At 30.8% G+C, this 16450-nt stretch overlaps 1 protein-coding gene across 1 annotated transcript in view; it reads left to right on the forward strand.

Moving 5' to 3' along the window:
* Positions 1-232: 232 nt before the first annotated feature.
* Positions 233-16450, forward strand: part of LOC119604429 (nose resistant to fluoxetine protein 6-like) — a gene marked incomplete at its 5' end in the record, with an annotated part of 28628 nt that continues 12410 nt past the window's right edge. Inside the window, 3 exon segments of the mRNA XM_037957016.1 lie at positions 233-379; positions 11015-11298; positions 11300-11326. Of these exon segments, the coding sequence (XP_037812944.1) occupies positions 233-379; positions 11015-11298; positions 11300-11326 (458 nt within the window).

The following is a 16450-nucleotide window of genomic DNA, read 5'->3' on the forward strand; positions in this document are numbered from 1 at the left end:
AAGTTACATAAATTTAAATAATTTATTTAATACAAACTAAACATTTCATTTAACTCAATAAAATACATATTAATAATTCCATTTTTAAGCAGACATGTATGTATGACCTACATATTGTAGTTCTATCAAGAACGTTTAATTGAAGTTGAATATTGTATCTACAACAACAACAATTATATAAATTTTTTTAACAATTCATTAATTTTTCTACTTTTTTTTTCTTTTTTTTTAGAATACATTTACAACATTGGCCAGAAATTCATATCCATAGCTCAACCTTTTGATGCTTCCCGTAATCCGGAGGCTTCGGAATTGTGTCGTTTACATACCCAACAATATTTGGAAAGTTTGCATAACTTCGATTTGTGGGCTTTGAGAAGTAAGTAAAAGTGAAATTTTCCATAAACTCTATATTTAATGGAAATTTTTGAATAATTTCTAAATCAAAGGGAAATTTTTGAGAAATTTTTCTATTTAAAGAAAATTTGTAATAAGTTCTTCACTTAGAGGAATTTTCAATATATTTTTGATTTTTGTTTAGAAAAAAAATTTTTGATACATTTTGTGTAAAGGGAAATTTTCGAAAAATTCGCTAGTTTATGGATATTTTAAAAAAAAAGTTAATTTTTGGAAAGTTTCTATAAATTTCCTCTTTTAAGGAATTTTTCCTTAAATGCTTTATTATTGCGAAATTTTCAATAAATTGTCTATTTTAGGGAAATTTTTTTTTTAAATCTTCCATTCATAGAACATTTTATCACAAATTTCCTACTTAAAGGGAATTTGTCTATCTAAATATTTTCACTCTATTTAAGGGAAATTTTTTATCTATTTTCATTCTATTTAAGGGAAACTTTCAATAAATTCATTAAATCTTCTATTCAAAGGAAATTTTAGAAAAATTCTCTATTTAATGAAAATTAACAAAAAATTCTCTATTTTATGGGAAATTTCGATAAATTTACCATTTAAGAGAAAATATCCATAAAACCTATATTTAAGGGAAATTTGCAATAAATCCCCTATTTATGGGAAATTTTCTATAAATTTTCCATTTGAGATCATAGACTAGACTATAAACTAGACTATAGACAAGACTATAAACTAGACTATAGACTAGACTTAGACTAGACTATAGACTAGACTATAGACTAGACTATAGACTAGACTATAGACTAGACTATAGACTAGACTATAGACTAGACTATAGACTAGACTATAGACTAGACTATAGACTAGACTATAGACTAGACTATAGACTAGACTATAGACTAGACTATAGACTAGACTATAGACTAGACTATAGACTAGACTATAGACTAGACTATAGACTAGACTATAGACTAGACTATAGACTAGACTATAGACTAGACTATAGACTAGACTATAGACTAGACTATAGACTAGACTATAGACTAGACTATAGACTAGACTATAGACTAGACTATAGACTAGACTATAGACTAGACTATAGACTAGACTATAGACTAGACTATAGACTAGACTATAGACTAGACTATAGACTAGACTATAGACTAGACTATAGACTAGACTATAGACTAGACTATAGACTAGACTATAGACTAGACTATAGACTAGACTATAGACTAGACTATAGACTAGACTATAGACTAGACTATAGACTAGACTATAGACTAGACTATAGACTAGACTATAGACTAGACTATAGACTAGACTATAGACTAGACTATAGACTAGACTATAGACTAGACTATAGACTAGACTATAGACTAGACTATAGACTAGACTATAGACTAGACTATAGACTAGACTATAGACTAGACTATAGACTAGACTATAGACTAGACTATAGACTAGACTAGACTATAGACTAGACTATAGACTAGACTATAGACTAGACTATAGACTACTAGACTATAGACTAGACTATAGACTAGACTATAGACTAGACTATAGACTAGACTATAGACTAGACTATAGACTAGACTATAGACTAGACTATAGACTAGACTACACTATAGACTAGACTATAGACTAGACTATAGACTAGACTATAGACTAGACTACACTATAGACTAGACTATAGACTAGACTATAGACTAGACTATAGACTAGACTACACTATAGACTAGACTATAGACTAGACTATAGACTAGACTATAGACTAGACTATAGACTAGACTATAGACTAGACTATAGACTAGACTATAGACTAGACTATAGACTAGACTATAGACTAGACTATAGACTAGACTATAGACTAGACTATAGACTAGACTATAGACTAGACTATAGACTAGACTATAGACTAGACTATAGACTAGACTATAGACTAGACTATAGACTAGACTATAGACTAGACTATAGACTAGACTATAGACTAGACTATAGACTAGACTATAGACTAGACTATAGACTAGACTATAGACTAGACTATAGACTAGACTATAGACTAGACTATAGACTAGACTATAGACTAGACTATAGACTAGACTATAGACTAGACTATAGACTAGACTATAGACTAGACTATAGACTAGACTATAGACTAGACTATAGACTAGACTATAGACTAGACTATAGACTAGACTATAGACTAGACTATAGACTAGACTATAGACTAGACTATAGACTAGACTATAGACTAGACTATAGACTAGACTATAGACTACACTATAGACTAGACTATAGATTAGACTATAGACTACACTATAGACTAGACTATAGATTAGACTATAGACTAGAGTAAAACTGTGTCTTGTTCAATTACATAGTATTTCTGAACTTTTCGTATTATGAAGGAAAATTTTTATGAATTATTTTTTCTATGTATATCAAAAAATAGTTTAGTTGTAAATAACTTTAGCATAGACAAAATTAAAATATTCAAATATTATTAAATAAATAAATCATTGTTTATTAATTAAGCGTGTAATAAATACAGTCTGTATGTATTTACAAATATGTACATATACAAGGTCATTTTTCAAATAAAATTATTAACAAATCAACAAGAAATCACTACTATTAGTAATATGATTAGTTAGTTGTTTGTCTTAAATTGTCAAATTAGTTGAAAGCCTAATTAAAAAAACATGACGACACAATACACTTCAAATAATAAGATTCAAAACAAATATTTATATAGAATAAGTACTTGACAAAAATAAATGTTGCAAAACATAAGCAATCTGATTTCAAATTTACTCAATATTTTTTTGGTTTTTTACCTTTTTTTGTAATAAATATTTATTCATGTAAATTTATGTCATGTTTTGTGTGTTTAAATTACAATTTTTGAATTTCTCAATAGCCACTAAGTAATACTTCAAATTTATTGAGTTTACTGACTTGGTTGGCTGTTAAAAGAGTTGTGGAGCCAAGAATTGCATTTGTTCAATTATGCAGACATTTGACAGACAATTTGTCACTTCATTTGTCGTCTTCAAAATTATTGGTTAATATTTAACGTAAATTGCTTGATGTTTGAACATTTACGTGTAGATTTGGTTAATATGTTTTTCTTGCAATTGTGTGGTAAAATAATGGACATTTATGATTGGATTTGTATAATTTATTTGCAGTTAGGGTTATTTTTTGGAAGTGTTGACGTAAAAGACAATAATTCTTTTCTGAAATAAAAGAACACTGTAAAAATTTTGACTAGGTACAATTAAAATTTAGATCGTGTTAAAAAGTTCTCAGAAAAACTTTGACACACCAACTCTTTTTTAAGATATAGATCTAAATTATCTATATTTTATTCAAATAAATTTGTTTTTGAGATGTTTCTGGAAAACATCATTAATTGAAAGTTCTCAATTGAATATCAAGAATACCTTTATGTAATCTAATTTTTAAGCAATGATTAGAATTAATGTCACATTAAATTAGTTTTATTGCGAAATTGAAAGTAAAATATATGATTGTACTATTTAAAAGTTTTTATGCGATTTGGGTATTACAAACAAACAGATAGAATACATTCTAACAAAATTTTCCTAAATAAAATAACTCTATACATACAAATGACTTACAGTATTTAATAATTTGTATAACATGTTTCTTTAAGGAAATGGACATTATCTCACTCTTAGATCCAGTATCACCAAAATACTTACTAGCTTACTAACAAACGTATTTGATTAAGTCAACGATACTAAGCTGAACAGAACAATATCTAAACAAACGTATTTGAACTTTAAGACTGACTACTAGACTGATACTATAGCTGAATCTAGAACTGAACTAGAACAACTGAACTAGAACTGAACTAGATAACTAACGAACTAGAACTGAACTAGAACTGAACTGAACTAGAACTGAAAGAACTGAACTAGAATGAACTAGAATGAACTAGAACCTAGACTGACAGAACTGAACTAGAAACTGACTAGAACTGAACTAGAACTGAACTAGAACTGAACTAGAACTGAACTAGAACTGAACTAGAACTGACTAGAACTGAACTAGAACTGACTAGAACTGAACGTAGAAACTGAAACTAGAACTGAACTAGAACTGAACGAAGAACTGAACTAGAACCTGAACTAGAACTGAACTAGAACTGAACTAGAACTGAACTAGAACGGAACTAGAACTGAACTAGAACGGAACTAGAAACTGAACTAGAACGGACCTAGAACTGAACTAAGAAACTGAACTAGAAACTGAACTGAACTGAACTAGAACTGAACTAGAACTGAACTAGAACTGAACTAGAACTGAACTAGAACTGAACTAGAACTGAACTAGAACTGAACTAGAACCTGAACTAGCATGAACTAGAACTGAACTAGAACTGAACTAGACCTAGGAACTGAACGAGACTGAACTAGAACTGAACTAGAACTGAACTAGAACTGAACTAGAACTGAACTAGAACTGAACTAGAACCTGAACTAGAACTGAACTAGAACTGACCTAAACTGAACTAGAACTGACTGACTGAATGAAACTAGACGAATATACAACTGAACTAGAACTGAACTAGAACTGAACTAGAACTGAACTAGAACTGAACTAGAACTGAACTAGAACTGAACTAGAACTGAACTAGAACTGAACTAGAACTGAACTAGAACTGAACTAGAACTGAACTAGAACTGAACTAGAACTGAACTAGAACTGAACTAGAACTGAACTAGAACTGAACTAGAACTGAACTAGAACTGAACTAGAACTGAACTAGAACTGAACTAGAACTGAACTAGAACTGAACTAGAACTGAACTAGAACTGAACTAGAACTGAACTAGAACTGAACTAGAACTGAACTAGAACTGAACTAGAACTGAACTAGAACTGAACTAGAACTGAACTAGAACTGAACTAGAACTGAACTAGAACTGAACTAGAACTGAACTAGAACTGAACTAGAACTGAACTAGAACTGAACTAGAACTGAACTAGAACTGAACTAGAACTGAACTAGAACTGAACTAGAACTGAACTAGAACTGAACTAGAACTGAACTACTGAAACTGAACTAGAACTGAACTGAAACTAGAACTGAACTAGAACTAACTGAACTAGAACTGAACTAGAACTGAACTAGAACTGAACTAGAACTGAACTAGAACTGAACTAGAACTGAACTAGAACTGAACTCGAACTGAACTAGAACTGAACTAGAACTGAACTAGAACTGAACTAGAACTGAACTAGAACTGAACTAGAACTGAACTAGACTGAACTAGAACTGAACTAGAACTGAACTAGAACTGAACTAGAACTGAACTAGAACTGAACTAGAACTGAAACTAGAACTGAACTAGAACTGAACTAGAACTGAACTAGAACTGAACTAACTGAACTGAACTAGAACTGAACTAGAACTGAACTAGAACAGAACGGAACTAGAACAGAACTGAACTAGAACAGAACTGAACTAGAAAAGAACTGAACTAGAAAAGAACTGAACTAGAACAGAACTGAACTGAACTAGAACAGAACTGAACTGAACTGAACTGAACTGGAACTGTTCTAGAAATGAACTTGCATTTTTATTTATTTATTTTTTTAATTGCATTATTAGCGAACTGAAATGAATTTGTATATTTGAAATATATTTTTTTTTTTTTTTTAATATTTTTTTAATTTTAGCAAATATTTTAATTTTTTATCAAATTTTAAAAATGCAACCTGAAATGTATACATTTTTAAATTTTTCTTAATATTCTAGAATTATCGAAATCCCTCAAGCATTTTTAGCTTGTTCTTTAGACACTTTAACATTTTAAAAGCATTTTTATGCAGAAGTTAAATTAAAATCAAGTTTCAATAATCGAAATTTCAGAATTAAGAAAGGCAATTAATCAGTCTAAGAAAAAACACACTTTGGACATTTAAAATAATATACAAACTACAAAGATCTAGTTAATGCCTTAAACAAAATCCTAAAAGTCAAAGTCAATCTGAAACTTTGATGTGAAACACTTGCAATAATATTCTTCATATAATTCTTTGGAATTGTAACTACAATAATAATTGTGAAGGTCATTTAACGAACTTTACCTAGATTTATTTAATTGTAATTTATAAAAAAAAACTGAAACTAAAATACTTCTATATGATATTTTTTTGTTTTACAAATATAAAATGCAACTGCTGCAGTTTTTTCGTTTAAAATTTTTAAATTTTTTTTAAACCGCTTGCCAACTTTAGACACATGTTGTTCAAAATACAAAAAGCAAAACACCATTTACTATACATATGTACTACCAATACATGCATAGGTTGCATGTTTGCAATGACAACCACTTTTATATGCTACGAAAACTTGACACAACACTATACAAACACCGTCGGTCTGACTGTCTGTCGATCGGTCCGTTGTATATTCAGTCTTAGTCATGCAACATTTTTCTTGACCCGTAAAGTAACCCTAACATTGGCAAATTCTCACTCAGCCACATGCATTCAATATTATATTCAAACACCCAAATGTCGATTTGAAACTTGTTAATTTGTTGCAGAGGGGGAAGGAGCAGTCACAAGATCAATATGTATTAATTTGTGAGAAGTTTCATACAACTGATCAAGTTTCAATGTTTTTAAAATCAAACAACAAGCACTGAAAAACTATTTTTTGCTAAGTTTAGAATCTATGTGGTTCTTCGATCTTAATGTAAGTTTGTTTGTGTGAGTGTGTTGTACTTCAATCGAAATTCGAATTTCGCATGTTTGAACACTTGAACTCAACCACAACTTGAAACTTGAATATGTTTGTTGCAAGATTTTTTGTTTTTTTTTTTCAGAAAACTTGTTATATTGTTTTTATTTTTTCAAATACATAATTATGTATATATTAAATTTTTGTACTTAGAATTTGGAAAACTCATGATCAAGGTTGTTGTGAGCGACAGAAATTACATGCTTTTTATTTGAACAAAAATCTACAAGAAAAATTATTGTTTTTTAATTCTAATAGTAGAATCTTGCTTCAAGGTTAATGCAATTAAATAGGCGTAAAGTTGTTACTTTAGAACTTTAACAAATGAATAAATATTCTTAAGCATACATTTTTTAATTATATACATTGATTTATATCTCTTTAAAAGTTACTTTCAAATCATTTTGAAATTAAATGGACATTAAGCAAAGTTACACGTAGATGAACTTAATTTCGATTTCAAGAATTAAACGTAATTCTTTGAAATTTTTAAGGAAATATTTAAACTTCAAGCTATGGTTTTTTCATGAATCAGTTAAGATCTAATTCAGTTCTAATTCAATTGTAGTTTAGTTTTAGTTCAGTTCTAGTTCAGTTCTAGTTCAGTTCTATTTCAGTTCTAGTTCAGTTCTAGTTCAGTTCTAGTTCAGTTCTAGTTCAGTTCTAATTCAGTTCTAGTTCAGTTCTAGTTCAGTTCTAGTTCAGTTCTAGTTCAGTTCTAGTTCAGTTCTAGTTCAGTTTCTAGTTCAGTTCTAGTTCAGTTTCTAGTTCAGTTCTAGTTCGTTCTAGTTCAGTTCTAGTTCAGTTTAGTTCGTAGTTCAGTTCTAGTTCAGTTCTAGTTCAGTTCAGTCAGTTCTAGTTCAGTTCTAGTTCAAGTTCTAGTTCAGTTCTAGTTCAGTTCTAGTTCAGTTCTAGTTCAGTTCTAGTTCAGTTCTAGTTCAGTTCTAGTTCAGTTCTAGTTCAGTTCTAGTTCAGTTCTAGTTCAGTGTCTAGTTCAGTTCTAGTTCAGTTCTAGTTCAGTTCTAGTTCAGTTCTAGTTCAGTTCTAGTTCAGTTCTAGTTCAGTTCTAGTTCAGTTCTAGTTCAGTTCTAGTTCAGTTCTAGTTCAGTTCTAGTTCAGTTCTAGTTCAGTTCTAGTTCAGTTCTAGTTCAGTTCTAGTTCAGTTCTAGTTCAGTTCTAGTTCAGTTCTAGTTCAGTTCTGTCAGTTCTAGTTCAGTTCTAGTTCAGTTCTAGTTCAGTTCTAGTTCAGTTCTAGTTCAGTTCTAGTTCAGTTCTAGTTCAGTTCTAGTTCAGTTCTAGTTCAGTTCTAGTTTCAGTTCTAGTTCAGTTCTAGTCAGTTCTAGTTCAGTTCTAGTTCAGTTCTAGTTCAGTTCTAGTTCAGTTCTAGTTCAGTTCTAGTTCAGTTCTAGTTCAGTTCTAGTTCAGTTCTAGTTCAGTTCTAGTTCAGTTCTAGCTCAGTTCTAGTTCAGTTCTAGTTCAGTTCTAGTTCAGTTCTAGTTCAGTTCTAGTTCAGTCTAGTTCAGTTCTAGTTCAGTTCTAGTTCAGTTCTAGTTCAGTTCTAGTTCAGTTCTAGTTCAGTTTCTAGTTCAGTTCTAGTTCAGTTCTAGTTCAGTTCTAGTTCAGTTCTAGTTCAGTTCTAGTTCAGTTCTAGTCAGTTCTAGTTCAGTTCTAGTTCAGTTCTAGTTTCAGTTCTAGTTCAGTTCTAGTTCAGTTCTAGTTCAGTTCTAGTTCAGTTCTAGTTCAGTTCTAGTTCAGTTCTAGTTCAGTTCTAGTTCAGTTCTAGTTCAGTTTCTAGTTCAGTTCTAGTTCAGTTCTAGTTCAGTTCTAGTTCAGTTCTAGTTCAGTTCTAGTTCAGTTCTAGTTCAGTTCTAGTTCAGTTTCTAGTTCAGTTCTAGTTCAGTTCTAGTTCAGTTCTAGTTCAGTCTAGTTCAGTTCTAGTTCAGTTCTAGTTCAGTTCTAGTTCAGTTCTAGTTCAGTTCTAGTTCAGTTCTAGTTCAGTTCTAGTTCAGTTCTAGTCAGTTCTAGTTCAGTTTCTAGTTCAGTTCTAGTTCAGTTCTAGTTCAGTTCTAGTTCAGTTCTAGTTCGTTCTAGTTCAGTTCTAGTTCAGTTCTAGTTCAGTTCTAGTTCAGTTCTAGTTCAGTTCTAGTTCAGTTCTAGTTTCAGTTCTAGTTTCAGTTCTAGTTCAGTTCTAGTTCAGTTCTAGTTCAGTTCTAGTTCAGTTCTAGTTCAGTTCTCGTTCAGTTCTAGTTCAGTTCTAGTTCAGTTCTAGTTCAGTTCTAGTTCAGTTCTAGTTCAGTTCTAGTTCAGTTCTAGTTCAGTTCTAGTTCAGTTCTAGTTCAGTTCTAGTTCAGTTCTAGTTCAGTTCTAGTTCAGTTTCTAGTTCAGTTCTAGTTCAGTTCTAGTTTCAGTTCTAGTTCAGTTTCTAGTTCAGTTCTAGTTCAGTTCTAGTTTCAGTCTAGTTAGTTTAGTCAGTTCTAGTTCAGTTCTAGTTCAGTTCTAGTTCAGTGTCTAGTCAGTTCTAGTTCAGTTAGTCTAGTTCAGTTCTAGTTCAGTTCTAGTTCAGTTCTAGTTCAGTTTAGTTCTCAGTTCTAGTTCAGTTCTAGTTCAGTTCTAGTTCAGTTCTAGTTCAGTTCTAGTTCAGTTCTACTTCAGTTCTAGTTCAGTTCTAGCTCAGTTCTAGTTCAGTTCTAGTTCAGTTCTACTTCAGTTCTAGTTCAGTTCTCGTTCAGTTTCTAGTTCAGTCTAGCTCAGTTCTAGTTCAGTCTAGTCAGTCTGGTTTATATAAGACGTTTTTCTAATATGTTTCGTATTTTTTGGTTGACATAAAAAGAGAGCATAATCAATACTACTATAATCAATATTAAATAAATATTACTTATATGAAAATATAAAAATTCGATAAGTCAATAACTTTTGACCCACAAACATAATTACCATAATATGGTGCTTATATGATTAAAAACTAAAACAAAACACAGCCTACAAACTGTATTTTAATTTTTTAACACGAATGTACAATTTAAATAAATTAATTTATTTTTACAAAAAAAGTAATTTTTTTTCGTTTATATTAACATCATTAAATGTTATTTATTAGCATTTCACACTTTTTTAGACAATTTAATGAACCAGTCACATTCACAGTTAGTTTGTTAGTCAAACATCTGTTCAGTGGATTGGAAACAAGCGGAAGCTTTTTAAGATGCCAGTGTTGTGGATGATAGTGACCTTGACATTGCCCGCTAACTTGCCAGTGCAGCACAAACAAAATTTTAAAGTTTATTTAGTTACACTTGAATAGCGTTAGTTTTTAGGTAATTTTTGAGAAAAACTAGTAGATTTTGAATAAATAAAATGTAAATAAGAGTTGAAAAATATTTGAGTGGGCTGTCTGATAGTTAAATAATAAATAAGTTGTGTTAATCAAATTTTAATAAAGGGCCGGGAATTTATTAAACAATTAAATCCATAACATTAAAATTTTTTTTAAAATGTGGAAGTATTTTAACGGAATTTTTATATTTACTTTTGTATATTTTCAATTTTATTACAATTTCCAAAATGATTTTGTCCATTGTTGTCTGCACTATATTGATCAAGTTTGCTGTTTAAGTCTTTTGTTTGCTGCACTTGTTTGCACAACAGAAAGACTTAAGAAATGAACGTTTCTTTTTTTCAGGCAAAGAAACAAATTTCATTTTCATTACAAAGACCGATCCCATAATTTCGAAATTATGTTAATGCAATTTTTTATTATTTTTTTCTTTGTAATTTTCTTTTTATATGCATTTTATTTTTTCTCTTTTTTTGTATTAATATACTAATTTCCATTGTTGTAAATTTTTCTCCCCATTTACAGTGCACGATTCCACTGGTAAATTTACATCGGGCATACTTAATGGCAACATAAATCAGCCTGGTGATTTTGATCAATGTATGAGAATCAAGTATCAAATGAAAGCAGCTAAAAGCGGGAATAAAGCTGGAGCTAATGCTGATGCTAATAATGCTGATGTTGAGGCAATAATTGATGGTGATGGTGGTGATGAAATCAAGGGACAATATTGTTTGGCATATGCACAACCAGTCTTGCCACACAAATCGAAACGTTTACAGAAATTTTTCAAACTACTACAATCCCATGGGACCGTTTCAAAGTGAATTTGATGATGTAAGTATCGTTTAATGTTTGTATACATGTAAATATTTACATACATATGCACTTATTGTTTTTGCAATGTTAATGGTGATGAGAAAATAGTAATTTATATTTTAAATACCTATCACATGGGAATATATAATTAGAAATAAACATTTGACTAACAATAAAACAATGTTTATGAAAAACATATAGTACTTTTTAGAAAAAATGCTTAAGAAAAGTGAACAAAATGTAGTAAATTTAAATGTTATTCAATTAAGAGCTAATCAATAGCGCACAGTGAAATTTTTCGGAAAAAACTAAACATATTCCCACATTAATTCAATCTTGTAACGATCAATATCACGCTCGCCTATAGATTATAATCTGAATGATTAAGATGTATTCCTAATCCTAGAAAAAAACTCTCAGCAAAATGATATTGAAAGTTTCTTAATTAGTTCAAGTTCGGTTCCAGTTCAGTTCAAGTTCAGTTCAAGTTCAGTTCTAGTTCAGTTCTAGTTCAGTTCTAGTTCAGTTCTAGTTCAGTTCTAGTTCAGTTCTAGTTCAGTTCTAGTTCAGTTAGTTCAGTTCTAGTTCAGTTCTAGTCAGTTCTAGTTCAGTTCTAGTTCAGTTCTAGTTCAGTTTTAGTTCAGTTCTAGTTCAGTTCTAGTTCAGTTCTAGTTCAGTTCTAGTTCAGTTCTAGTTCAGTTATTTCAGTTCTAGTTCAGTTCTAGTTCAGTTATAGTTCAGTTCTAGTTCAGTTCTAGTTCAGTTCTAGTTCAGCTAGCAGTTCTAGTTCAGTTCTAGTTCAGTTCTAGTTCAGTTCTAGTTCAGTTCTAGTTCAGTTCTAGTTCAGTCTAGTTCAGTTCTAGTTCAGTTCTAGTTCAGTTCTAGTTCAGTTCCAGTTCAGTTCTAGTTCAGTTCTAGTTCAGTTCTAGTTCAGTTCTAGTTCAGTTCTAGTTCAGTTCTAGTCAGTTCTAGTTCAGTTCTAGTTCAGTTTAGTTCAGTTTAGTTCAGTTCTAGTTCAGTTCTAGTTCAGTTCTAGTTCAGTTCTAGTTCAGTTCTAGTTCAGTTCTAGTTCAGTCTAGTTCAGTTCTAGTTCAGTTCTAGTTCAGTTCTAGTTCAGTTCTAGTTCAGTTCTAGTTCAGTTCTAGTTCAGTTTCTAGTTCAGTTCTAGTTCAGTTCTAGTTCAGTTCTAGTTCAGTTCTAGTTCAGTTCTAGTTCAGTTCTAGTTCAGTTCTAGTTCAGTTCTAGTTCAGTTCTAGTTCAGTTCTAGTTCAGTTCTAGTTCAGTTCTAGTTCAGTTCTAGTTCAGTTCTAGTTCAGTTCTAGTTCAGTTCTAGTTCAGTTCTAGTTCAGTTCTAGTTCAGTTCTAGTTCAGTTCTAGTTCAGTTCTAGTTCAGTTCTAGTTCAGTTTAGTTCAGTTCTAGTTCAGTTCTAGTTCAGTTCTAGTCAGTTCTAGTTCAGTTCTAGTTCAGTTCTAGTTCAGTTCTAGTTCAGTTCAGTTCAGTTCTAGTCAGTTCTAGTTCAGTTCTAGTTTAGTTCTAGTTCAGTTCTAGTTCAGTTCTAGTTCAGTTCTAGTTCAGTTCTAGTTCAGTTCTAGTTCAGTTCTAGTTCAGTTCTAGTTCAGTTCTAGTTCAGTTCTAGTTCAGTTCTAGTTCAGTTCTAGTTCAGTTCTAGTTCAGTTCTAGTTCAGTTCTAGTTCAGTTCTAGTTCAGTTCTAGTTCAGTTCTAGTTCAGTTCTAGTTCAGTTCTAGTTCAGTTCTAGTTCAGTTCTAGTTCAGTTCTAGTTCAGTTCTAGTTGAATTCTAGTTCAGTTTTTGTTGAGATCTACTTAAGTGTAAGTTCACTGATAGTTCAGTTTTAAACAGTCCAATAACAAATATTTTATATTTCTACTGTGAGTGTAAATACTTGTTGCTAAACTCTTATCAATTTTTCTTAAAACATTTAAAAAATTTAGAATTTTTTACATTTACATAAATTTACATTTAAAAGAACAAAAATATTGAAACAGCCTACGAAAATAAACTATTTTTAAGCTCAAATAACAATAAATACTAAAGCCCACAGAAAAAATCTAATTTTAACCAAAAATTTCAAAAGGGCATAATTAGACAAGCTTTATAATTAATATAATATGCAAAAAATATTGAAACATTTCTAAATTATAAATAATAATAAGGTTAAAAATTACAAAAAAACACCTCGTCCAAAAATATATATGAATAAATTAAAAGCCTACTCTTTTAAATTCTTACATGTGTAATAAATAGTTGAACTAATTAAAAAAAAATATTCAACGAATTCTTTTGTAATTACAGCAGCTGTTATTTGAAACCTCAAATTCCTTGACTTAAAAAACGTTATAATTGATTAATTATTTCTTTATGATTGCTGTGTTAACAGTTTAATCACTTATTGACTGTTTTTTTTTAGAAAAAAAATCGTGTTTTTATTTCACAAAAAAATTCATTCATTAAATTGTTTAAAATAAATATTTAATTTATATATTGTCGGTGTGTTTTTAAACGCTTAATGATCTGTTTTATATTTAGCAAACAATATAAAAATATAAATAAATTAAAATTCTTAAAACAATTACGATTGGTTGGGAGTGAATGTTGTGACACCTTGCGGCTATTATTTTAAACAATAGAAATCTAATCTACTTATCAGATTATAACTGGTTTACTGCTTCTCAATACTGATTTAAATTTAATTTAGAATTTACTTTTTAAATCTTCAGTCCCCTAATTTCGTTTAATATCTATTTCAATGGGTCAATGGTTTGCGGTTTCTAACTAAAATTGTTAATTGATATGCAAATTTTTAAAGCCAATAATTATTGTTTTCTATTAATTGTTTAATAAACTATTGTTAGTTATTTATTTATTTAAATATTTTGTAATGAATGTAAATTTAACAATTAAACAATTACGTGATTTATTCGTTAATTTGAATTTAATTTACAAATCTATTTATAACAACTGAATCGTGCGACTAAAAAACGTTTTATTTTTTTTTTTTCAAACAAAACAAAGCTGTTAAATATTTTAGTTAAAGTTTTCTAGAGCAAAGATTCAAAGTTATAAAGAATTATAAGATTTTGGCTAGAGATTTAATGGAATTTTGTTTGGATTTCCTTAGATTATGATAAACAGTACATAGAAATAGAAATTTGTCAAAATTCTCAAAATTAGTAAAGAGATAAATTTTCTTTGAAACATTTAAAGATCCCAAAGATTAGTTCAGTTCTAGTTCAGTTCTAGTTCAGTTCTAGTTCAGTTCTAGTTCAGTTTAGTCAGTTCTAGTTCAGTTCTAGTTCAGTTCTAGTTCAGTTCTAGTTCAGTTCAGTTCAGTTCTAGTTCAGTTCTAGTTCAGTTCTAGTTCAGTTCTAGTTCAGTTCTAGTTCAGTTCTAGTTCAGTTCTAGTTCAGTTCTAGTTCAGTTCTAGTTCAGTTCTAGTTCAGTTCTAGTTCAGTTCTAGTTCAGTTCTAGTTCAGTTCTAGTTCAGTTCTAGTTCAGTTCTAGTTCAGTTCTAGTTCAGTTCTAGTTCAGTTCTAGTTCAGTTCTAGTTCAGTTCTAGTTCAGTTCTAGTTCAGTTCTAGCTCAGTTCTAGTTCAGTTCTAGTTCAGTTCTAGTTCAGTTCTAGTTCAGTTCTAGTTCAGTTCTAGTTCAGTTCTAGTTCAGTTCTAGTTCAGTTCTAGTTCAGTTCTAGTTCAGTTCTAGTTCAGTTCTAGTTCAGTTCTAGTTCAGTTCTAGTTCAGTTCTAGTTCAGTTCTAGTTCAGTCTAGTTCAGTTCTAGTTCAGTTCTAGTTCAGTTCTAGTTCAGTTCTAGTTCAGTTCTAGTTCAGTTCTAGTTCAGTTATAGTTCAGTAGTTTCAGTTCTAGTTCAGTTCTAGTTCAGTTCTAGTTCAGTTCTAGTTCAGTTCTAGTTCAGTTCTAGTTCAGTTCTAGTTCAGTTCTAGTTCAGTTCTAGTTCAGTTCTAGTTCAGTTCTAGTTCAGTTCTAGTTTCAGTTCAGTTCTAGTTCAGTTCTAGTTCAGTTCTAGTTCAGTTCTAGTTCAGTTCTAGTTCAGTTCTAGTTCAGTTCTAGTTCAGTTCTAGTTCAGTTCTAGTTCAGTTCTAGTTCAGTTCTAGTTCAGTTCTAGTTCAGTTTCTAGTTCAGTTCTAGTTCAGTTCTAGTTCAGTTCTAGTTCAGTTCTAGTTCAGTTCTAGTTCAGTTCTAGTTCAGTTCTAGTTCAGTTCTAGTTCAGTTCTAGTTCAGTTCTAGTTCAGTTCTAGTTCAGTTCTAGTTCGTTCTAGTTCAGTTCTAGTTCAGTTCTAGTTCAGTTCTAGTTCAGTTCTAGTTCAGTTCTAGTTCAGTTCTAGTTCAGTTCTAGTTCAGTTCTAGTTCAGTTCTAGTTCAGTTCTAGTTCAGTTTAGTTCAGTTCTAGTTCAGTTCTAGTTCAGTTCTAGTTCAGTTCTAGTTCAGTTCTAGTTCAGCTCTAGTTCAGTTCAGTTCTAGTTCAGCTCTAGTTCAGTTCTAGTTCAGTTCTAGTTCAGTTCTAGTTCAGTTCTAGTTCAGTTCTAGTTCAGTTCTAGTTCAGTTCTAGTTCAGTTCTAGTTCAGTTCTAGTTCAGTTCTAGTTCAGTTCTAGTTCAGTTCTAGTTCAGTTCTAGTTCAGTTCTAGTTCAGTTCTAGTTCAGTTCTAGTTCAGTTCTAGTTCAGTTCTAGTTCAGTTCTAGTTCAGTTCTAGTTCAGTTCTAGTTCAGTTCTAGTTCAGTTCTAGTTCAGTTCTAGTTCAGTTCTAGTTCAGTTCTAGTTCAGCTCTAGTTCAGTTCAGTTCTAGTTCAGCTCTAGTTCAGTTCTAGTTCAGTTCTAGTTCAGTTCTAGTTCAGTTCTAGTTCAGTTCTAGTTCAGTTCTAGTTCAGTTCTAGTTCAGTTCTAGTTCAGTTCTAGTTCAGTTCTAGTTCAGTTCTAGTTCAGTTCTAGTTCAGCTCTAGTTCAGCTCTAGTTCAGTTCTAGTTCAGTTCTAGTTCAGTTCTAGTTCAGCTCTAGTTCAGCTCTAGTTCAGTTCTAGTTCAGTTCTAGTTCAGTTCTAGTTCAGTTCTAGTTCAGTTCTAGTTCAGTTCTTCTAGTTCAGTTCTAGTTCAGTTCTAGTTCAGTTCT

The sequence above is a fragment of the Lucilia sericata genome, unplaced genomic scaffold (assembly GCF_015586225.1).
Source record: "Lucilia sericata isolate MDLA Ls3-8-SP2 unplaced genomic scaffold, ASM1558622v1 Contig000391F_arrow, whole genome shotgun sequence".
NCBI lineage: Eukaryota > Metazoa > Arthropoda > Insecta > Diptera > Calliphoridae > Lucilia > Lucilia sericata.